The sequence below is a fragment of the Mesocricetus auratus genome, unplaced genomic scaffold (genome assembly GCF_017639785.1).
Source record: "Mesocricetus auratus isolate SY011 unplaced genomic scaffold, BCM_Maur_2.0 Super-Scaffold_100020, whole genome shotgun sequence".
Lineage (NCBI taxonomy): Eukaryota > Metazoa > Chordata > Mammalia > Rodentia > Cricetidae > Mesocricetus > Mesocricetus auratus.
In genome coordinates this window covers 9,262,256-9,286,088 of record NW_024429201.1, presented here as the reverse complement: position 1 = coordinate 9,286,088, position 23,833 = coordinate 9,262,256, and the positions used below count along the sequence as shown (strand labels likewise).

The following is a 23,833-nucleotide window of genomic DNA, read 5'->3' as shown; positions in this document are numbered from 1 at the left end:
AGAAAGCCCCCCACTACATGCCACACTCATTGTGGACACAAGTATTTTCACAGTATCTGGTAGAGCTATGAGTCACAAAGGGTCTTGGTGCGACCCTGCTTTTGTCCTAAGTCCTTTCAAATGCTCTAGTTTGAATAATCTATTTAATCAATCTACTAGGAAGGAATAAGCAAAGGTTTCTTCCAAATGTCCAGAGAGAAATGTTTTGTGCTCTGTGGGCCACATGGATCATGCTGTAGCTACTTACCTTGTCTTTTGTGGTGTGAAAGCATAACAGATAATAAACAAATCAGCCTGGCTATGTTCCAATAAAGTTTTATTTAAAGAACACGTTGTGGGCCAAAGCCCACCAGTGTTATTTTCTAGATCCCTACATTAGATAAATAAACTTCCAAATCATTATTTACATTGTAGTAACATACTCAAATCTATAGAAGGAAGACTAGTGGAATGCAAAACACTGAAGGGAACAAAATAAAGAAGATTCACCCAAATGACTTCTTGCTAAACTTCTGACAATGGTTGTGAACATGACCGACCATTGTCCTTTGCCTCAGGACACAAGTGGGGTTGCAGTTTGTGATAATCATACATAGAACATTGCCCCATGATCACTGCTGTGGAAGGAATAGGTTGTCAAATGGAAAACTATCACCATTTATAATGGCAGCAACTTACCAATCTTGTACAGCATTGAAGGATTCTTCATTTGTGATGTCATACATTAAAATGAAGCCCATGGCCCCTCGATAATAGGCTGTAGTGATGGTCCTGTATCTCTCCTGGCCTGCTGTGTCCTAATAAAAAAAAACAATGATACTGTCTCATAATCAAAGCAAGACAATTTGCGAAAGTGATTAGTAATTTTCAGAGTAGTCACAATAGCACCTAAAATGGTGTGTGGTTTTTTTCCCCCTTAGTTTTACTTTTCCTATCCATACTCACAAGACAGTTCTGCTGTACTCTAAGAAATTCCTCCATTCCCCCAGTCCCTCCCTTTGTCCCTCCCTTCTTTTCTTCCTTTTTTCTTCTTTTTTTGTATGAATATCAACGTTTACTCCCCACCAACCAGCATACAATTATAGAAAAGAAAAGATTACATCAATCTGAAATTGGTGACTCTTAAATAGTTTAAAGCTAGAGGGATACGTTGGCTCCAATACAATGCCTTTATAAATTGTCTGTCCATGAATAACAGCTGGTGTGAGAACAAAAGGAACACATTCCTACTTTTAAAGAGGTTACAGTCCAATGTCAGCTTAATCATCTGTGAGATGACAATAAAGCACTTTCTTTAATGTCTGAGTTGGATGAACAAATGTGAGCTTGAGTTCCTGCTCCTCTACCACATGGTTGAGGGTCAGGGACAAGTATCTGAACCTTTGTAAATCAAACCATTCTAAAGATAAGCAAGTGTATTGGGGCTCCAGGGATTCTCAAACAGCACAGGACAAAGAGTGGTTAATAAATGACATGGACAAGGAAGGTTTCATTCCTGTGACATCAGGGCTAACTTAAGACTGTAGATAGACATCAACTTACAGATGAAGGGAGTAATGTCTGCAAAAGTCAGGACATGTGGCAGTGAAATCAGGACTCTGAGACTGGCAAATCCTCTAAAGAAATCTTCTACCCATCACAGACACTGTACAGGAAGAATGGTTCCTTGGCTCACACTATGGCTCCTCCTCTGTTCTCTCAGGATTGCCAATATCATTTATAATTGACTTTACTCTTTCCCATGCCTTTTGCAGATGATACTTAGCTTCTCTCTTCATAAACTCTGTAGGAACCTCATACTTTGAACAAAAGTTACCTTCTTTCTCACTTAGCATGGACCCTCTTCCACACTCATGCCTATGACGACTATAATCAGAGTGCACCCCATATCCTTCTAAGACCTAGTGGGCCTCAGAGGGAGAGATAACTTGTTGGGTGATGCAAAAACAGTTTCCCGTGCCATCAAAATCACATAGAGATTCCATGGAGTCCATGTTAGATCTTGAATTCCACCCTTAGACACCATCCCAATTGGATCCTGACATCCAGCAATGCAGCAGAGAGGAACATATTGCTCACAGTTCTTCAACACCTTGTTTGCCATGTTTGTTTGCCACTACAGCTTCAGAGGAGTGTGATCAGAGGAGGCCGGGCTAGGTGAATGAGTCTAAGTGGCACTAGAACCGACTTAGCCAAGAGTGTGACTTCTAAAAGCCAACAAGAACACATGTTTCTCTGGAGAAGGTCTTATCAGAGAAAATGAGAATTTAAGTTTGGATAAAACAGATTAGTGTTCAAATGCACAGCAATTAAGGAAAGCTTGTAAGGAAGCTTTTAGAATGTACTTCCAGCAGCAGAAAATAACAGAACATGAAAGTATAATAGAAAGTATGTTTGTATTATGCCAGAGAAAATGATTGATATCTTTAATAGGTAAAGTAGTATTAAGATCATTAGGAAAACTGTATATTCCAACTGTAAATGACTAATTAATAAGAAGTCATATCCTAACCATAATAATAGTAATAAAAGCTTCCTAGTGGCATTCTAATATAATAAGGGCTTCTTGGCAATTACTTGAATATTTTATTGTAATTTGTTTATTGTTTTATAAATATTATGAAAATGTAGATGCCTGGGATATCAACTGCATATAATTGGAACAAATATAGAAACTAGCTGGGCAGAGTGTTCCCAGGAAGTCATCAACTTAATTTAGTTAACAGTATATGTAACCATGAAACTAAGAAAACTAAGAAGAGAACACACAAAAAATGCTTGTGCCAAATGCCCGAAGAGCATTCTTAAAAGACCATGGGATAGTCAAAGACGTGGTAGGATGCTATGTCTCTCTGGGGAGCAGAACACCTCATTACTAGTCATATTAGATTATTTAAAACCTTCCCTGCCTTCTTCCTGACTTCATATTGTTCAGAATATATTATGTATTATGTATGAATGCAGCATATCCCAAGCCTACCCATTGTCAGGTAGCTTTGAACAGCTTCCTTTTCTTTCTTGGCATAGACTGAATACCAGGGTCATAGGCTGTTGATGTCATGCCCCCTCTAGTCTCTGCATTGAACAGTTTTTCTCTCATTTTGTCAGAGAGGAAAACTGAAAACATACTGGAGACACTGAGAAAGGTGGCCAGACCCCTGCCAAGCCTGTTTTCAACACAGCCTGCTGGTAAATGTCTTAGGAAACTGAGGCTTTATCTCTCTGACCTTTTTTGGTGATAGAGTTCCCTTCTCATAGGATGTTAATTTTATTGTTATGGTAAAGATATTTACTGTATTGTCATAGAATACATCAGTTTTACACTGTGGCATTTAAAAAATTGTTGAGATAGCAAAAATCATGATTCCATTATATAGTAATTGAAATGTTACAGGAAGCTTCTGGAAACCACAGGGTTGAGTAACCATTACACATCAAAGTTCAGGGGAGGGATAGACAGAGAAATAAATGAGGAGAAGAAGAAGAAGAAGAAGAAGAAGAAGAAGAAGAAGAAGAAGAAGAAGAAGAAGAAGAAGAAGAAGAAGAAGAAGAAGAGGCTTTTGGATCGAAGTCAAGTCACAGCAATGGGCCAGATCTCCAACATCATTCTGACTGAACCCAGAAACACAATCCAATTGGAAGCATTTGTCACTAAAGCACTCAGTTAAAACGAGAAATTGTACCAAAGAAGACAAATATAGGCAGAAGCACAGATAGGAAAATTCCTCCCAAAATGAGAACAGTATAAACATTAAACCTAGTCTAATGCTCTCATACCACACTGCCTCCCTGCTGGCTTTGGTATTGAAAACAATTTCAAGATTGCAAGCTTAATACCATTTCCTTACTATTTTCCTGGGAAGATGAAGGCAGGAAAATACTTCATTACATTTGACATTTACTAATGATCATAAAAGGTTATAGTTAAAATAAAGGAACATTTTATAATGTCAAGTGCCACTACTGTAATTAAACATGAATAGTCCAGAAGAGAGCTGACAAAATGGTGTCTGTCCTCGATGGGTTCAGACATCTTAGTGCTGTTCTTCCCTCTGGTTTACTAACATCTGGGTCTATCTGTTGGTTTCCTATAAATGTCATCTTCTAATGATGGAAAAAAATGTGCTTGGGAGTCCCTCACATAGGAAACAATGGATGGAAATGTGACTATAAGATGAGAAATGTTTCTTCCACAAGCAACACTCTTTTCCCTCTTTATAGAAAATAATCATTTTAGTTATTTCAAATATTTTTCTGTAAAAATATTGTTTTCAGGAAGAAGTTTTGATATAATGGTCGGTTTGGTAACAAATGCTTGACTATCTGTCAAGAAAAGACTCAGAAAATGGAAAATATTAGCATATTGATAAAAAGAAGCTAAGAACTCTTTCAATGTGAACTGTGTTATTCCTATCTTTGTTTTTTGCCTTCAGTGATTTTCCCCAATGGAACTTTCTCTTAATTGCACTTTCAAAGCATTCTGAAGTCAAGCAGAGATAATGTACAGTTTTAAGACCGTGGAAATAGCTTTCATTTGTAAAGCATGGGTTACACTACAATTTATTTCTTCTTTCCCTACTTATTTCCATATCAAATTAAAGGGAAAATGGAATGACCTATTAGTAAAGAAATGTAATGCAAGATAACCACAACCAAAATGCATTTATTGAATGTTTACAAGCACGAGTGCACACACACACTCACTTAAATTGAAGAACAGAAAATAATGGCATGAAATAAATCAGGCATTTTTATAGCTGGAGAAATCAAATCAAAGTGTATTAGTATTAACTGAGTGACAAAAGTAATTTAATTAAGATAAATAAAGTCATACATAATAACTCAATGAGAAACAACAGAAATGGGGGAGGGTTAGGAACACTGCAACATAAGACATAAAACTCTCTTTCACCAGTGAGTATCCAAATGGATACAAAGAAAGTGAAATAAATATCCAGTCATTTAGTATTCCAGTCATTTAAGCAGATGGCAATCCTTTTACTAATATGTAACTACAGTTTTACCTCAAGGAATTGTTTGGAATAATCAAGAATTTTTAAATTATATCTGTATAGTTTAATATTAATATTGCTCCATCCATCCATCCATCCATCAAATAAATCTCTATAAAGCATTTATTAATAGTAATGGAAGGTAAATATATATATTACATATATGCACTCTAGGTAGATTTTTTTGGATACTGTAAAATAAGCAGAACACCATTGTTCCAAAAATAAAAAGGATCAAAATTGTGAAAGATATATACAAAGAATCAGGCAACATATTTAAAATTGTGATGGAGACAATTTACTAGGAGATGGAGTCCTTTACTTCAGTGGCTGTTATGCATTGGTTATCTTGAAGTTTTCATCCCAGGCCCTGTCTGGTCTTTGCAAATGCAACCTAACGTAAGTGATATTATACAACATTAGGTGGCTTCTATTCCTTTGACTAAAGTTTTCATGAAATGAGAAGGCACAAGGGCTTGAGCGATGATGTGTTGTCTTAAGAAAATATAATGCTCTTGTAGAGGACCCAGATTCAATTCTTTACATCATGTCAGAAAGCTTGCAAATGCCTGGAACTCCAGGTCCAGGAGAGATACCATACCTCTGGCCTCTGCAGGCACCTGTATCCTGTCCCTTGCCCACCCTGGACACATACTTATATTTTTAAAAAAGAAAAAGGTATTAAAACAAAAAGAGAGTCAAAATACAACACACATAAACAAGAAAAGTTATAAAGACATAGAATGGGACTGGAACATTGCATCTGCAAGAGAGAGTATGCCAAGAATTGCAGGCACTCTCTAGAGACTAAAGGAGAGTCAGGGAAGATCATCTCTCCTAGACTGCAGAGACCAAGGCCCTGCCTGCATTACAAAGTCTGATTCCCAGCCTCCAGAATGTGAGACGATGAATGCTGGATGTTTAGCCCAATTTATTACACTTCAATAGGCTGCATTGGGAAATGAATGTAGACACTGATTCTGATTTCCCATCTTCATGAGCAGAGCAAAAGCAGTATAAATTTCACAGCTATCTGCACAACCTTTATTAAGTTACTGCAGAAAAAAATAAAGAAAATTAAAGGCAGCCTTATAGAGAAGTCTCATAGCCTCCTGTGTCATTAGGAAAGATATAATACTAAAATAATATTATACTTAGATGAGATTAATCATTTAAAGAGATGATTTAATATATACTGATCTTTAAAAAAACTGGACTGTCTCCCTCCCTACCTATTCTAGTAATTATGCCCCATTAGAAAATGGAACAATTTTGTTTTATGTGACAATATGTATGTATTCCCTCACATTAGAATTTTACTCCTAAATGATTGAGATACTGTTTCAAAATAAACAGTTAATGTCATAGGAGACATGGTTCCCTCAAAATAAATAAAATAATGACTACACATCTTACTTTATAATATGTTACTTTTCCTAAGATGTATTTAATTTTTTATTCCTACAAATAGGCATGAAGCATCATTCCATTTAGTCTTATGAGGAGAGCAAACAAAAATAGGACTCTTAAATGTTTTATGCTTTTTGCCGCATACTTATTTTGGGAATGCAATAAGAACTTTTTAAATCACAGTTAGTCATCCATTAAAATAAAATTTACAAACCACTTTCCCCCCGCTGACCTTGTGCAAACAATCAGTGGGAATCCATTTAACACATACTTTGTTACAAACATATGTGTGAAAAAGAGCCCACATTTTAGAAAATAACAGAAATAAGCTAGTCCTTAAACACTCATTTAATCAATCGAGGTCTTCTAATCTATAAGGGAGATCTTATTGACCAGATTTAACTTGCTGTAATGTTTAGCTCTGAAATACCCAAACCTTCATTTTACAATGGCATCTACTTCTAAGTAAAGACTAATAAATTCAGCCCGAGGCAGAGGGCTAAAACTTGACCTATTATTTCATGGTAGTGTTGCCATGGCAATTCATCTTAGCTGGCAGAGAGGAAGGGCCATATATAGCTCTTTTACAGGGGGTCTTTGACTCTGCTGTCAGAAACACCCCGACATAAATCCCTCTTATGTGTTTCTGCTTATGAAACTCTGAGACACTTTTTAGTAAATACAATGTAAATACTCAGATGGACTCTCTTTATGATCTTAATAAAATTTACAACCCAAACTGTGTAAAGGCACTTTTTTTTCTAGTTTCATTTAAATAATTTTTATTTTTTGTGATTGTTTAGCGCAAAGACAGAGAGACACCATCTTTACTTTCTTTCTAATTAATCTTTCTTGACATGCTTCTTCCCAGTAGGATTTTGATTATGCTCATTTTTTTCTTGAGATCCCGAGGCATAAATACATAAAAATAGGCAATTTGTGCTTTCAGTGAAGGTGACTGATTCCTCTTGTTCTTCACAGAGTACAATACAAAATGCTTGCATCAGATCAAATGCACTACACTTACAGGCTTGTGTGTGACACTTTTACCTTAATTTGCCCACTGAAATTTAAAGGGACTTGTCACAAAGGATGGAAGTTTTCACTCAACACAAGCCCAGAGTACTGACTGGATGGATGGTACCTAAGCCATGGGACTGTTGATCTGCATTATATAGAAATAGTTGTTACCTGGAGGACAGCAGATTCGAGAAGTGGGAGGCAGAAGGAAGAAAGAAGCCCCCACAGGTCAGTTATGGATATTTTATGCCAGCTTCCCCCAGAAACAAGAAACACCACAGCAAGGCATTGTACTGGAGACAAGTTGCAGTTAACCTACTCCCAGAAAACCTGTCTCACAGATAAACATTGAAAAATATAAGGTATTCTAATGGGGGAAAGGGAGCTGAAGAGAGGTTAAACGTCTGTTGCTTGCAACTGTGCAGGAAGAGGCCTGGGTGGCTCCAGGAAGGTGTTGTACAGAAAAGCAGCACTGCTGCAGGACAGGTGCTGAAGAAGGAAGCAAAAGCTGCAGCTCCCCGTCTGTCTGTCCAGGCCTGTCTGTCTGTCCAGCCCGGTGGGCTTCTCTCATCTCCCAACATTCCAGTGCCTCACAGGAAAAGGAGAAGCAGAAAGTCCTAACGGCTTTGCAAATCCCTCTTCTTGTCTTGCTAGCAGTCCGGGAATCAGATCTGTTTTACCACTAGCTGATCAGACACAAATACAAACGCCAAACTAGATATAACAATGGCAATTTCAAATAGATTCAACAATCCTGAGCTTTCGTTTTTTGCTTTCAAATGATGGACTTCATTTAGTTTTAGCTTCTCATCAAAATTGAGTAAAAGAGAGAAAGCCTATGAGATATATTCAGATCATGGTTCAGGAAAAGGCATAGGTAGTAGGTCAGAATATTGCTACAAATAGTGACACAGTAGAAATCGGTCAGGGAGTTAACACATTGACAGATATTTGTCATTTGTGTATTGCCTTCTCACTTCCCCTCTAAAGGGACTCGAGCAGTATTGAAATATTGCAGAGATTTTGCCCAGCATTTGAAAATTCAACGGGTTCTAAGGATGAGTAATATAAGCCCATACTTACTTTCATCCCATTATCACATACAGACAAGGGAAAGATTCCTGAGGGCAAATCCTTGTTTATGCTACAGCAGCCTTCATAATATAGAATGGGAAGAAAAAAATTTAATTCATGACCTGATACCAGCTACATGATCTTGGATATCTAAATTCCTTTGAGTTTTCACTTTCTGGATGAAATAACATTGTTTACCTTTTCAAGGTTTTTGGCATAAATAAATAGCATCTATTAACATAAAGATTTCTTGTGTGTATCAAGTGCTCAATACATGGGAGTAGTCCAGGCCCTGCAGCAGCAACAAAGGGAATCAGCAAGGGCTTTGTAGTTAGAACAACTGGAGTTCTACCATACCTCTTGGATACATATGCTGGTGGCTTTAGAGATGTCTTTTCAACCCCTCTGAATAGGTTTCTTAAATTTGAAAATAAATTAACACCTCATCCTGAGTATAACCATAAGTATTAAATATGAGCATATTCTCTATACATTATACCTATATTAGTAAGATCTAAGAATTAAAGCTAACCTGTCAGATCCCAACAGGAAGTATGTGAACACAAAACTGGATGAATCAATAGAATATTATTCCTTACCCATCCATCTCCTAGAGGAGAAAAGAAAGTCATTCATCCTTCAGTATCATCTGGTCTCTGCATGCCCTCTTCTCCCCTTCCATCTGCCCTACACAGTTCAACTCCTACCATGGCTATCATCTGGTACTGTTCATTGATTTCTCTAAGGATTTCTGCTCACTTTTATTTCAATAACTACTCTGATCTTTAATGAATCAAGAGACCTGGTAGGTTACATGAGTTCAAGATTAAAACCCAATTTCTGTATTTCAAACTACTTCAGCTGAAGACAAGAAAAGCTTACAACTAAGCTGATATCTGATGGATGAAGTCCACAAAATAGAAAGAGAGACAATAGGGAATGACCATGTAGAAACCAAATGCTAGAAAACGAGAAGTGTCTACAGTGTCTCCTTGTGTACAGCCCACAGGAAGATGGAGCATGCAGCAAGCAGCTGCCTGTGAGGCAGATGTGAGCAACATGAGATTGGCAGGGTTGTCTGGGACACACCGGAGAGCAAAGGAAAAAGGACTATATAAGAAATGGCTGGCAAGGAGAAATTCTTGGCATGACTCAAAAATAGCACAAATGCAGTCTTAGGATTTATATGGCTATCATACAACACCATGACCAAAACTACCTTGGGAAGGAAAGGGTTTGCTTCAGCTTCCAGTTCTCAGACCCTAATTCGTTGCTGTGGGAAGTCAGGGAAGTAACTGAAGGCAGGGACCTGGAGGCAGGAACTGATGTAGAGGCTACATGGAATGCATTACTGGCTTGCGTAACGTTTAGTCTTCCTGACCGCCACCTGGTTCTTGTTGCTTTCAGCCCCCAAATAACACATAGCACACTATATTAAAGCTGTTGGCCATTTGCTTTGTTTCTTATTGGCTAGCTCTGATTTGATTATTAACCCATAGTTACTAATACATAGTTTATAAGAACTTACCTTTTTTATTTTTAAGCTTAAATTTAGATTAGAAACAAGGTTGCTTCACAAGTCAGTTCCAGGTCCCTCTCCATTTCCCTCCACTCCTCCCGTGTCCTCCCTCTAACCTCCCCCCCATTATCTCCTCACTTCCACAGGGAGGGTGAGGCCCTCCATGGGAGGGTCCATAGTCTGTCATTTCATCCAGTGCAGGGCCTAGACCCTCCCCCAAGAGTTCAGGGTGAGAGTGCATCTCACACCAACTTTTTGAGGACACACTCCTGAGTGGCCGTTGATCCTGGGAGATCACATGGCGAGAGCGCTTCTCACTACAATTCCCAAAATCCTCCTAGACTTCTTAGTCCCACATGTCTTGTTTCCCTATTGGCCAACAGTGCTTTATTCAAACCAATCAGACACATATTTACAGAATGACATCTCCCAACAGGCTTGTTTTCTTTGTCTTGCTCAGCCTGCTTTCTTCAGTCATCCAGGACCACCAGGCCAGGGGTGGCATGAGCTGGGGCCTTCCATGTCAATCATTAATCATTAAGAAAACACACTACAGTCATCCTAACAGGCAGATCTATCTTATAGGTCCATTTTGTCCTTCGAGAGTCCCTCTTCCCAAATACTCCTGCTGTGTCAAGTGTTGGACAAAACACAAAGTGCTGATAATGATATACATAGGTTTGGGAAAATGGCTCAGTGGGTAACAAGCTTGCTGTGCAACTGTGAGAACCTAGTTCAGATCCTTAGTACCCACTTCAAAGTTGGGTGACCTTGGTGTCCTGCCTGTGACCCCAGCAGTCAGGACACAAAGACACAGGAATCCTTGCAGCAAGCTAACCAGGCTAACTAACCAAATTGATTAGCCATAGGCTCAGATGAAAGGTCTGCCTTGATATACAAGGTGGTGAGCTATTGATGATGCTATCAGCTGTTGACATGGGATCTCCACATTCATATTCACACATGGGCATCCATGCACATGTGGATACCCATAGACATGAATACACACACATGTATGCCGAAAACACATATGCAATTATTTTTTATACATGGGTCCAATGTCTTGTTTATTTTAAAACAATCTTTCAACTTAAATAATTCAAAAAATATAATGAGATTATATTACAGGCAAATTTAAAAATGCAAACACTAAAGGCAATTTTAAATGGTTCAGGACTCTATTCTGATTAGTTGAGTCATAATAAAATATGAAATAGTACTCAGACCGAGTATTCAGACTGAGGTCTCAGACAGCTAGGACTTTAGGAACTTCACATTTCTATATGAGATAACTTAATATCACATTTTACAAGGAATAAAGTAACCTGTAAGTTCTTAAGACAAATTTCAAATGAGACTTCAAGATGGCACAGCTAATTAGATGACAAACCCTAACTTGTGCCTCCACATTCTGGTGATGTGGAAACTATCTAAGGTTGCCCTTTGTTGCTGCTGAAATCATTCATCCTTTCCTTTCTGTGCTGAGCAGACACTATCCTTGAGTTGATACTGGTGCTTGTCTCCATAGCTGGAGTAACTGAACTCACAGACTGGAGTCAAAAGCCTGCCTCAAAGTCAGATGAAGAAAGACTTTGTTGGACATATTGATGATGGTACACCTCAAGGAGTCTTCAGTTACCCAGTGGTTTCTTTCTACCAAGATTCCCATCAGCATTGAGGATCCAAGGTAGTTCTTAGAGTAGAACTGCATCTTCATTTCACTCAGGACTAAAGTTTATTAAGGGAAATGGGGCCACATCCTCACCTGCATAAAATGGGGCAGCTTAGCAATCATGCTAGCTTGAGGCCTTCACTTCCCTCTGTCGAAGGAGTGCCTAACTCCAGGGAAGACAAAGTGGAGAGCAGACAAAGTGGAGAGCAGAAGTGAGCACTGTGAGGCTCAGGGAGCACTGTGGGACTCAGAGCCCCCTTCACACTGTTATTGTCATTGTTGGTTTTGAAAATGATAAAACCTGATGAAAAGCCACAAGAATACAACATGTAAAATCAGATTAAAGACCATGAAACCCAATAACAGCTGAGGGACAGAATAACATCTATAGCATTTATTTATTCTACAGAATTGGGGTCACATTCTCTGCTGTCAGAAAAAACAAACTTCTAAGAGTCATAAATGGACAAGCCCTATGATTTCTAGGTCAACAGAAAATAAGAGGATATCAAAAACTTGGAAAGAACCTATGTTGGCGTATGTCTACAGTAGAAATGAGCCAGGTTTTCCATAATGATAAAACATTATATTAACATTTCAAATATAAATTAAGAAAATAAACTGGTTTTTTGCTTTTGAAATTTTTGGGTACTAAGGATCTGAACTAGGTTCTCACAGTTGCACAGCAAGCTTGAACCCACAAAGCATCACCTGTCTTTGATTCTCTAGTGCTGGGATGAAAAGCATGCATCAGCAAACTTAATACTTCAAATTTAAAAAGAAAGGTTATCTTGGATATACAGTTTTTTTCCTGGGGAATAAAACGTGCATATAAGCAGAATTTAGGGTTTTAAAAAGTTTTTCATAGTGAAGAATTGCCTCATGAAACTGCAGCATTGCAAATCATCTTAAAGCATTCCTGGAAACAAATAGCAGCCCAGAAAAGCATTTTCCTCACATTTCAGTTTTGCTGTCAACTTGGTTGGTGGATTGGGAAGCCAGGATGGATTTAGTTAGTGTTGTATCATTCACAATTTCCATTTTCACACAACGTCCTTTTAGGGCTCCTGTGGCAGACAGTGTATTTTTCTAACTCTGTAAACAGACTGTGCTGTCTGAAAAGCCTGATGGGAGAATCTGAGCAAAGGTGCTGGCACCTAAGGACCCTCTGCAGGAAACACTAAGCATCTCCAGCTGGACTGCTTGAGCTGGCTACCCCAGCCTGAGCATTGTGCTGTGCTAATAAGGCTACCCTGTGACTCCTGTGTTCTTCCCTCTGCTCCAAACCACAGGCTACAAGCACAACCTGCTGAGTTACCTCACAGCATGAGAAGCAGGCAAATGGGCAAGAATGTAAGGCTGCATTTGATTAAATTCATCATACTTCGTGGAAAGATGAAGGGATGGTTCTTGGTACCTAAAGATGTTGCAAGCTGCTGGAAAGCATAACCAGGGGAATGGTTTCTTTCCTTTCTCAGCCAACCACTGGAATTCTGCTGTGGCTCTGAGTTGACCTGGGATGTCCTCTTACTTCTGCCTTTCAGGGCAATAGTAGGATACCAATCCCACTCACCAGTTTATTTATAAATTGCATTTGACAGCAAGGTGCGACAGTCTCAGAAGTTCTTACTGAGTAGTCTTGGCAAATGATTCTGGTGATCTGCACATCCTGATGCTGACCATTTTACCAGCGGTGGGTAAGGAAAGGGCACATAGGACTGAATGATGTGTATTAGTGGTTCATCTCCATGATTTGAGATGGTGACTTTGGGCAAACCAATCAACTTCTCCACAGGAATTCTTAAACTGACAAATGAAGCTTTTGAGAATAGAAGGTTATGATGGCCAAATAATTTGTCACGAGTAACTTGGTTGGCCTGGGCCCTCACATTCAATGATACATGCAAGCTGTCTCATAGTTGCTATTTAGTTTTACGTAACCTTTTCAAATACATGGTTTGAGTTTTTAAATTCTTAAACTTTCCATGGAATAATGAAAATATTAATGTGGAATCTAACTTGGGAGATAGTTTTTAAGATATGACTATAAACCATTAGTAATCACTCCTGTTTGAAACATGACAACAGATAACAAAATAAAAATTTTTTATAAATGGCCGTGTTTTCCCAAAATATCACTCTTTTCCTCAAATAAAATGAAAAATATGGTTATAGTTGCCTGATCTAAGAGTTGATATATTTTATGAACTATTTCTGCCAAAAAACCTACTTGTGAATGAAATGTCCAAAATGGCTAAACAGCAAAGATATACAAATAAAACAGATTGAAATGGAAAAAGACAAAGATGATTGAGATGGCCCCTGGAACCTTTTCTAAGTAGACTTTACAATGGGATTAAAACCATCAGAAAGAAATTAAAGAAGCCCTCAGAAAATGGAAAGATCTCCCATGCTCTTGGATTGGTAGGATCAATGTAGTAAAAATGGCAATCCTGCCAAAAGCAATCTACAAATTCAATGCAATCCCCATTAAAATCCCAGCACAATTCTTCACAATTGTTGAAAGAACAATAATCAATTTTGTATAGAAAAACAAAAGACCCAGGATAGCCAAAACAACCCTGTTCAACAAGGCAACGTCCGGAGGCATCACCATCCCTGACCTCAAGCTCTATTATAGAGCTATAGTCCTGAAAACAGCTTGGTATTGGCACAAAAATAGACAGGTAGACCAATGGAATCGAATTGAAAACCCAGGTATTAACCCACACACGTACAAACATCTGATCTTTGACAAAGAAGCTAAAAATATACAATGGAATAAAGAAAGCATCTTCAACAAATGGTGCTGGCATAACTGAAGGCTGGCATGTAGAAAAATGCGGATCGATCCATGTTTATCGCCATGCACAAAACTTAAGTCCAAATGGATCAAAGACCTCAACATAAATCCAGCCACACTGAAACTCTTAGAAGAGAAAGTGGGTGGTACCCTTGAACGAATTGGTACAGGAGACAGCTTCCTGAACATAACACCAGTAGCACAGACAGTGAGATCAACAATTAATAAATGGGACCTCCTGAAACTGAGAAGCTTCTGTAAGGCAAAGGACACAGTCAGCAAGACAAAAAGGCAGCCCACAGAATGGGAAAAAATATTCACTAATCCCACATCTGACAGAGGGTTGATCTCCAAAATTTACAAAGAACTCAAGAAGCAAGTCTCCAAAACACCAAAGGACCCTATTAAAAAGTGGGCTGCAGAACCAAATAGAGAGTTTTCAATAGAGGAGTCTAAAATGGCTGAGAGGCACTTGAGAAAGTGCTCAACATCCTTAGCCATCCGGGAAATGCAAATCAAAACGACTCTGAGATACCATCTCACTCCTGTCAGAATGGCTAAAATCAAAAACACCAATGACAATTTATGCTGGAGAGGATGTGGTGAAAGGGGGACACTCCTCCATTGCTGGTGGGAGTGCCAACTGGTTCAGCCACTTTGGAAATCAGTATGGAGATTCCTCAGAAAAATGGGAATAAACCTACCACAAGACCCAGCAACTCCACTCTTAGGCATATATCCAAAAGATGCCCATTCATACAACAAAGATGTCTGTTCCACTATGTTCATAGCAGCTTTATTTGTAATAGCCAGAACTTGGAAGCAACCTAGATGTCCCTCAACTGAAGAGTGGATAGAGAAAATGTACACAATGGAGTACTATTCAGCAGAAAGAAAACAATGGAATCATGAGATTCGCAGGCAAATGGATGACACTAGAAGAAACCATCCTGAGTGAGGTAACCCAGTCACAAAAAGAGAAACATGGCATGTACTCTCTCATATATGGATTTTAGACATAGATCTGGGGAGTGCCAGCCTACAATCCTATGGCCAGAGAGTCTGGGAAACAGAAACTTCATTTAGTGGCTGATTGAAGAAGAGGCAGACTCCCTCGGTTAAGTACTGAGCTGAACTCAAGAAAGCCAGTAACAGAGAGGGAGGACTGATGATCAAAGGGATTAAGACTGGGCTGGTTTAACCCCCAGAAACAGCTGACCAGACAAAGGTTAACTCTTGAATCCCAGGCTGATGCCTGGGAATCCAGCATGGGACTGATCAAGACCCCCTGAATCTGGGTGTCAGTGAGGAGGCCTAGGTAATCTATTGAGCCTGGGCAGCAGATCAGTACCCATCCCAAGTATACACACGGACTTGGACTCCCATCGAACAATGTGAGGTGCACTCTCACCCTGAACTCTTGGGGAAGGATCTAGGCCCTGCCCTATATGAAATGACAGACTATGGACACCCCCATGGAGGGCCTCACCCTCCCTGGGGGAATGAGGGGATAATGGGGAGGGGTTGGGGGGAGGGCACCGGAGGAGGGGAGGGAAAAGGAGAGGGACCTTGAACTGACTTGTTTCTTATCTAAATTTAAACTGGAAAATAAAATAAAAAAAATTAAAAAAAAAAGAAATTTCTGCATTCATTCTATAAGAGATTTGACTATAATGTGTAAATTATTGATAATATTGACTTGCAAACAGTTTGGTATTGGAAGGTTAATGTAGATAATTTTTAATAACTGCATTAAATATCAAATACATGTGCAAGAACAAGGTCAAATAACAGTAATTTTAATTTGGAGGGGGCAGATAAGAACTTTCAGGTATAGATGTTCTGAAATCAATAGCCCATGGGTAGAAGAACTATCCAATCAGGAATCTCTCTCTCTCTCTCTCTCTTGCTCTCTCTCTCTCTCTCTCTCTCTCTCTCTCTATCTATCTATCTAAATTTCTTATCTTATAAGGCAGGCCAGGAGATGAGGAAGATTGGCCATATATTTCTAAATAAAAGACATAAAGTTGGACTGGATGCTCAAGGCAGAGGCTGAGAAATAGACATATCCAGAGGACACATGGGCTGTATGAAGCAACCCTAAGGCTATCACTCCGTAAAACAGAGCTGGAAGTGAATGATCTCTACACAAAGTTAGTATAAAATTAATGTCTATTATTAGATATGACCAGCATGTGCTATCCCCAAACACAAAAGGTTTCTATCCTTGGTGTCTTATTTATACTTTTTTTCTAGATCATCCTATGTTGTCCACATCTGGTGATTTTTATTTGAATTTCTAAAATTCAACCAAAATTGCCCTAGAAATGTCATAGGAATCAAAAAATTTGTGTTATATTTGAGGACTGACAGAAAATTGATATCTACCCCCCTATTATTAAATGCACCACAGGGCTACCAGGAGCAGTATGACAACAAAAAGGGGTAGATTGAACAATGGGGCCAAAGGCAGCCAAGAGGCAGGAAGATGGGTAAGCATGCATCAGCACTGAGACATGTAAAATTCAATTAGTTCCATTTCCAGATGCAAGCTAATTAATTTAGGAATCACAAGGCACCTTTCTAAAAAGAAGGCGGAAGAGAGAAAGAGAACATGCAGGGAACATTGATGGATAATAGTGCTTGGAAAAAAATCAGTTTATCCGTGGAATCTAAATGGAAAGGTGAGTATTGTGTAGCTCTACTTCACAAACCCAGTTTTTCTTTACAGGATGACTTCTCTTAGCTTTATTGACAACCATAAATTTCCATTAAAACATGCTTGCTTTTTAAACCACGGGTAATAAATTCAAGTAGATTATGCTTCTTTTTCTGATAAAAGCATCCAGATTTCATGCTAAAAAGTTTATCACTAAGGTTTTCAATATTTATTGGAAAGAAGTCAACTCTTTTTTTTTAATTTCTGCAGATCCCGGCTAACATGGGCACTGGGAAATTCTAGACAAGAAAGCAAAGTATTTAGTTCTATCTACACTGGACCTGCTCCTACAATTTTTTTGCAATGAAATTTAGTCATTAGAAGCTAATTTTTGTCAGAAAAAAGTCTGCTTTACCTGCTTATAGAATGAGAATGGTTAAAAATAAATCCTATGATGGGGAAGTGCCTTTAAACCCATTTTCATTTAACATACAAGATCTTAAATAATCAGAAGGATAGAAAACACATGAAATATGTAAAGCATGAAAAAGTATTTAATTCACTGTGAGAAACCATTCGTTTCTGAGTGCCACATTGTGCTGTCACTTGCTTTATCTTACAGGGAATGAAGTGAAAGGGAATTCACAGTTACTAATCAGCCTTCTCTCTGACTTGGCAATTCTGGTTCCTAGGGATTATTACATTAACCAGTAGGGAGCACAATAGGGGAGTGAAGCCTGGGTACTCCCACTCAAACTGGGACAAATGCCCAAATCAGAGAGCAAGCAAAGGGCACAACAAGAGGCAAGAGCAGAAGTCAGCTCCCCTGTAGACCTCTGGAAATATGACAACCAAAAATTCAGGGAAATAAAACGTCTTAGAAGGGGCACACCACTGCATGTCTATTTTGTATTTCCCATCTCCAAATTGTCAAGATGATAAGTTTGAGTGATTAAATCCTGATTACTGTGTTATAGCAATACAACTAATATAAGATCTATAAAAGTAGATTTTATAAGAAGAAACTAAAGGCTAAAATGTAGGTTTAAAAAGAGTCAATGTCTATATCCTGGAGAGAAGGACTATGATAATTAAAGTGTAATAGAAGAGGCTCTAAGGGACTTTTGAGGTGCAGTTGGTAAGACATGAAGAGCAACCAGATGTCAAATGTGATAGATGAGGAAGTATGAGTGTTGAACTGAAAGACTGCAAAAGGCATTTTCTTTTGGTTATTGGAAGGTTCATCCCTAGAGGAGGACTTAGGGTAAGGAAACAATGCCTGAGAACACCGTGCTGGAACATTCATGGAAATTTTTTGGTAAACAGAAGTTGTACCATATATTCTTCCTGCCAGCCTTGTCCCAGAGCCATGGCAGACACTATATTAATTCTGAAGCTGTTGGCCATTTGCCATGGTTTCTTAATGGCTAGCTCTGACTTAATTATTAACCCATAATTACTAATGTATATTTTTATAAGGTCTTATCTTACTGAGAAGCCAGACTTTCGCCCTCTCCTCCCAAGATCACATGGCGAATTCCTACTCTTGACTACACTTCCCAGAATCCTCCTTGACTCCTACTCTCACCTATCTTGCTTCTCTATTGTCCAACAGTGCTTTATTTATCAACCAATAAGACAACATATATACAGAAGGTCTTCCCCCATTAAGAAGTAATTTTTAGGATTCACTTTAAAATTCCTAAGGATTTTGTTTTAGTGGAGTCAAAAAGAAAAAGGATTGGAACAGCAATGCCAAAAAGGTTGTCTCAAGGATAGTCTCATCAAATGGTTACAATAAGGAGAGTGTCTTTTGGGGTTATTGAATCTGGCTTATATTGGAATTCAATGCTATTGTCACCTCAGTATCTACATAAAAAGTAATACAAATGGAACAAAACCCAGGAACAAAAAATAATAGATGGCATATGTCTTCTCTATTCAATTTCATGTTCCTTAGAGGTGGGTGTCTAAATTATTTTTTGCTGTGTAACATAATAATACCTAAAATTTGTTGACTGCTTTATTGTATTCATTGCACCATTTTAAATGTAGTCAGTTCTACTATTGTATGGTATTTGCATTGCAAAGCTCTAGGTAACTAAACTTTATGCCTAACATCCAAATGAAACTTCAAATATCTACCAGCTATGCCAAGACCTCAACTTCCTGTTGATTTACAAATGAGATCATTCCACTTTTTGTTTCTCCATGAATATTATTTTGTTTTGGTAACATATAACAGTATGCTGAGTCTTCACAAATATATTATCTAAACATTTAAGGTCACATTGAACATTCTATTAGCTAAGACTTATGAGGCACTGAATAAAAAGGCAAGGGCCTGCACTTGGGGATATATTTAAATTACATATACAACTCCATTCAAACCTCATTGCTATATTACATGCACTTTGAATTTTAACTATTCAACCCTCATGAGAACATTTTCATGCCGGATATAGAATATGAATCTATAAAATGGGAATTTTTGCAGTAGGCCTAGTCATTCTTGGGTGTTCCAACCTTCAAAAAATATTATTTATTGCTGTAGTTACAGTTTAGAATGTGATTCCTAATCTAAAATGTGTTTGAATCAAGAAACCTGCATCACGGTGAGACACTGGCGCTCATGGGAAAAGGACAAGACAATATGTCCCCCATCAGAGTTAAGTCCCTGGGCTAAGAGACTGAGTATCTTGGTTTGTTTCCTACATACAGGCCATCATGAAGAGACAAACATCTTCTACCTTCCTTGATGCACTTTCCTTTTCCTGTGGATTTTATTATTTGCTATTCAGCAAGCAGCACCCTGTGTTGGTGGCCCCCAATGCCCTCTTGTTGTTAAGCGCTTCCTTATTTGGAAGAAGGGCCTTCTGTTTGTTTATGAACACAAGAAAAACTAAGTCCAATATATGTCCACCCATGACACAGCTCCTTCTAAAGCTGACTACCCATAGTTCCTCAGTAATCCAAACATCTAATAAAAAAAATCTTAACTGTCCCATGAGGCAAATTGTCACTGGACAGTTTGCTGGGATTTATTCACTGGCAATTGCCTTTGTTGTTACCTACAGTCTGAAGTTAACTTCATTTTTAGCCCAAGTCTAGCAAACTCATATCTGAAAAGAAGCAGTGACAATGAAGCCAACTGACTTGTAAACATCCTCCACCTGTCTACCACACACTGGTGCTAGAAATACGAAACAGAACTTGGTATAAAAATCAATCCTGGTGTGGCTCCTTCTCTTCTGAAACTTGGCATAAAATACTATTTGGAGAGTGAACGAATGTTCTGAGAAGACCGCAGGCTATTTTTGTATCTAAGTGGGTGGACAAATGAACCGCAGTCATTTCTAGAAGAGCTTTAACTCGTGAAGGCTGACAAGATGATGCTCTTCCCAACTAACCGCAAAAGTAAACAATGGCAATTACGATGTCATTTTAAGTCATTGGAGAACTGGGTGGTTCGGGTTGTTAGCAGTATAAAACATCTATGGGTTCTTGGCCACTGACTGGAAATTATTTTGAGATTTAAATTTTAAAGATTTTTTTCCCCAACTCTATTTTGAGGATTATTGGACTCTTATAAAAACTGTTGTGGTTGTTGGAAAGATCTTACATACATTATAAATTCTATCCCCTTCCAACTTACTCTATTAATGGTATTTGTGATTCCTGGACAATTAGCTGGACAAAGAGGTGACCTGTCATTTATAAGTTTATTTTTAGGTCAAAAATATCGATAGGTATCGTCTCCTTTTCACCTTCATTGTATGATTAGGACAGTGGGCCCCTGAATTAAACTTGACTCTGTGTGCTGTGTGGGTAAAAGAAAAGTGTGTGTGTGGAGGGGGAAGGGGAGGCATCAGCAAGGCAGGTAGAAGCAGGCAAGTGGCACTATGTAATATCACAATTCCCATGAAGGCCTCAGTCATCAAGGTGCTACGTCTTACAAGTGTTGTAGCTCCTGCATAGACCTTGTGTATCAGGACCATGGGCTCTTGTCACTGATCAGTTTTTAGAGGTCTATGTCAGGGTCTGAGGCCTTGTCCCTAAAGACTTGCTTGCTCTTTTGGACTTGTTTTGGTGACCGGGTTTTCTTTGCAGGCTCCTGGCGGGCTCTACCAGCTCTCTGCTCTCCCCTATCCATCTCTCTATGTTTGCTTCTTTTCTTTGTCCTGCCTGGCAGCTTACAACTTCTTCAGTTTCAGGCAGGAGTCTGCCTGATCCCTTTCACAACTTGGTGGCTACTGCCAGGATGACCTGTAGCTCCTGCCTCTGTCCAGAGTACAGGCAGGAATGAGGGACATGTCAGGGGACACCCCACTACCACAGGACAGCTCAGCAGCTCAGCCCCTTGGCAGAACACAATCACTCGGGCATGGGCACCAATAGATGGTAAGACTGTCAGACGGAGGGAGGAAAGATGAGTGGCAGGCCAGCACTGCACCTCTGGATCATCACCTGTCGAACAGAAGTTGTTGGTGAACTGTGATTGGAAATTGGGGCTGGAGGTGGAAACAAGGCATTGGATACAAGCTGGGCCCTTTCAGATTATATCATTGGCAATTGGAGGCCAGGAACTATTACATTTGTGTGCACCTGGCTGGCTTCTTCAGGTGTCAAGCTGCTTCTTTGACTTCCATAGAGGCCCACACTTTTCAGCTGGCAGTCACTTGTCAAAATTTTCCTGTTGTTGTTTCAGCTCCCTCCCTTAGTAGTCTATTGTGTTCTTGTCTCCAGGTCATCTTTCACTACTGAGTGTAAGCAAGAAAAGACTACTCCAAAAAAAGCTTTTATTGAGGGGGGGGGGGGCTCCGATGCACAAGTGGGAAGCAGTGCTGGGCAGCCGCAATTTCACACCAAACGGGAGAAAATGTAGTGTGCGAGCTGCTGGCATGGTTTGATCTCTGAACTACATCGTCGCTGTGTCCCAGAATATGGGCATCTGCAAGGACCGAGACCTGCCCTGGCCTCTGCTCAGGAACGGATGCAAGTACTTCCAAAGAATGACCACCACCTCCTCAGTGGCAGGTAAACAGAACCTGGTGATTATGGGCTGGAAAACCTGCTTCTCCATTCCCGAGAAGAGTGGGCCTTTAAAGGACAGAATTAATATAGTTCTCAGTAGAGAGCTCAAGGAGCCACCATAAGCAGCTCATTTTCTTGCCAAAAGTCTGGATGATGGCTTAAAACTTATTGAACAACCAGAGTTAGCAGGTAAAGTGGACATGGTTTGGATAGTTGGAGGCAGTTCTGTCTACAAGGAAGCCATGAATCAGCCAGGCCATCTCAGACTCTTTGTGACAAGGATCATGCAGGAATTTGAAAGTGACACGTTCTTCCCAGAAATTGATTTGGGGAAATGCAAACTTCTCCCAGAGTATCCAGGGGTCCTTTCTGAAGTCCAGGAGGAAAAAGGCATCAGGAATAGGGTAACAGAAAGATGCTTGCTGGTTGACTTCAAGTACTACTGCTTTCCTTCTAAAATGATGCATTATTATAAGACCACAGAACTTTTGTTGGCTTTAGATATATGAGTTACTCTTTGCTTAGGGAGGGGGAGGTGGGAAGAAGTATTTGTTTTGTGGCCAGAGATTGAACCTGGGACCCTGTGCATCCTGGGCAAATGTTGTACTCTAAGCCACACCCCAAAGCCACTCCCCAAAGCCATGCTCCAGCCCCTGTATAATTCTAAATAATTAGAATTGTTTTCATTTTAATTAATCTAATTATGCTATATTAAATATACTTTAAGAAAAATAAGCTTTTATTGAGTCTGAAGTTACAACATTAGTAGAGGCAGCCCAATTATGTTTCCCAGCCAATTCAATTTAGCCAGGATAAACAACCTGCTCACATCGCCCAGGAAGAAGTGTTTGGACAAATCATATCTACCTGTTTGAGACAATCACAACGCTTCATTTTGGAGAGATCAGAATCCTGCCTTTTTGTACTAGTCAATGTCATTAAGGCTGGTGTTTTAGAACAGCTACCTTACCACCTAGCATTTGTCACAGTAGTTCTTTCAGCAGAGGAAGGTCTTTTGTGATGATCAATGTGAAAATGCCTAGTCATCTATAGTTCATTCTGGCTTATTACAGTAAAAAATTCTAGTGCAGATCATTTCAAAAAGCATTGGTTGGCTACACCTTCAGAAGCCAGGGAAAACATAGCTTTAGCATTTAACATATTTATCCCAAAGAGTCCATAGAGTATTCAAGATGGCTCGTCCTGGCAAAAGAGCATTCCAGCTGGGTGTTAGATTAATAGTCCCTCTTCCTAAGGGACAACAATGGAGAGTCTAATGTCTGCCAATTAAGGATTCAAATTACCGTATCTTCAGTGTCTTTTCTTACAGAAAAGTTAATAATGGTTGGAGTGCTTGCAACATAAAGAACTTATTTTCCACATTAGCAGGGACTTTTGATAGATTGACAAAGGCTTAAACAATGTACCACACCTGCTCAATGCCCAGGAAGAGGTGTGGCTCCCTCATCTATCTCAACTTTGTTCATAGTCCTTTGCTTCATTTGCTAGTCCTTGGGCTTCCTCGTCCCCAGTTACCAGGAGAGATTTAATTTCTCAAAAAAAAAAGATGAGTACACACATATTTTAAAAACCATATCCAAGTTAGATTCCTTTTTATAAAAATATATTA

General features: G+C 39.1%; 1 protein-coding gene and 1 pseudogene across 2 annotated transcripts in view; one reads left to right on the top strand and one right to left on the bottom strand.

The window, feature by feature from the left end:
- The window catches only part of Rab3c (RAB3C, member RAS oncogene family), a 204,496-nt gene that overhangs the window by 113,335 nt on the left and 67,328 nt on the right, over positions 1–23,833 (bottom strand). For both annotated transcript variants that reach the window (XM_013126396.3, XM_005065548.4), the window contains exon 3: positions 679–797. In XM_013126396.3, the coding sequence (XP_012981850.1) occupies positions 679–797 (119 nt within the window). The remainder of the gene's footprint in view (positions 1–678; positions 798–23,833) is intronic.
- On the top strand, positions 22,071–22,712 carry LOC106022551 (annotated as a pseudogene).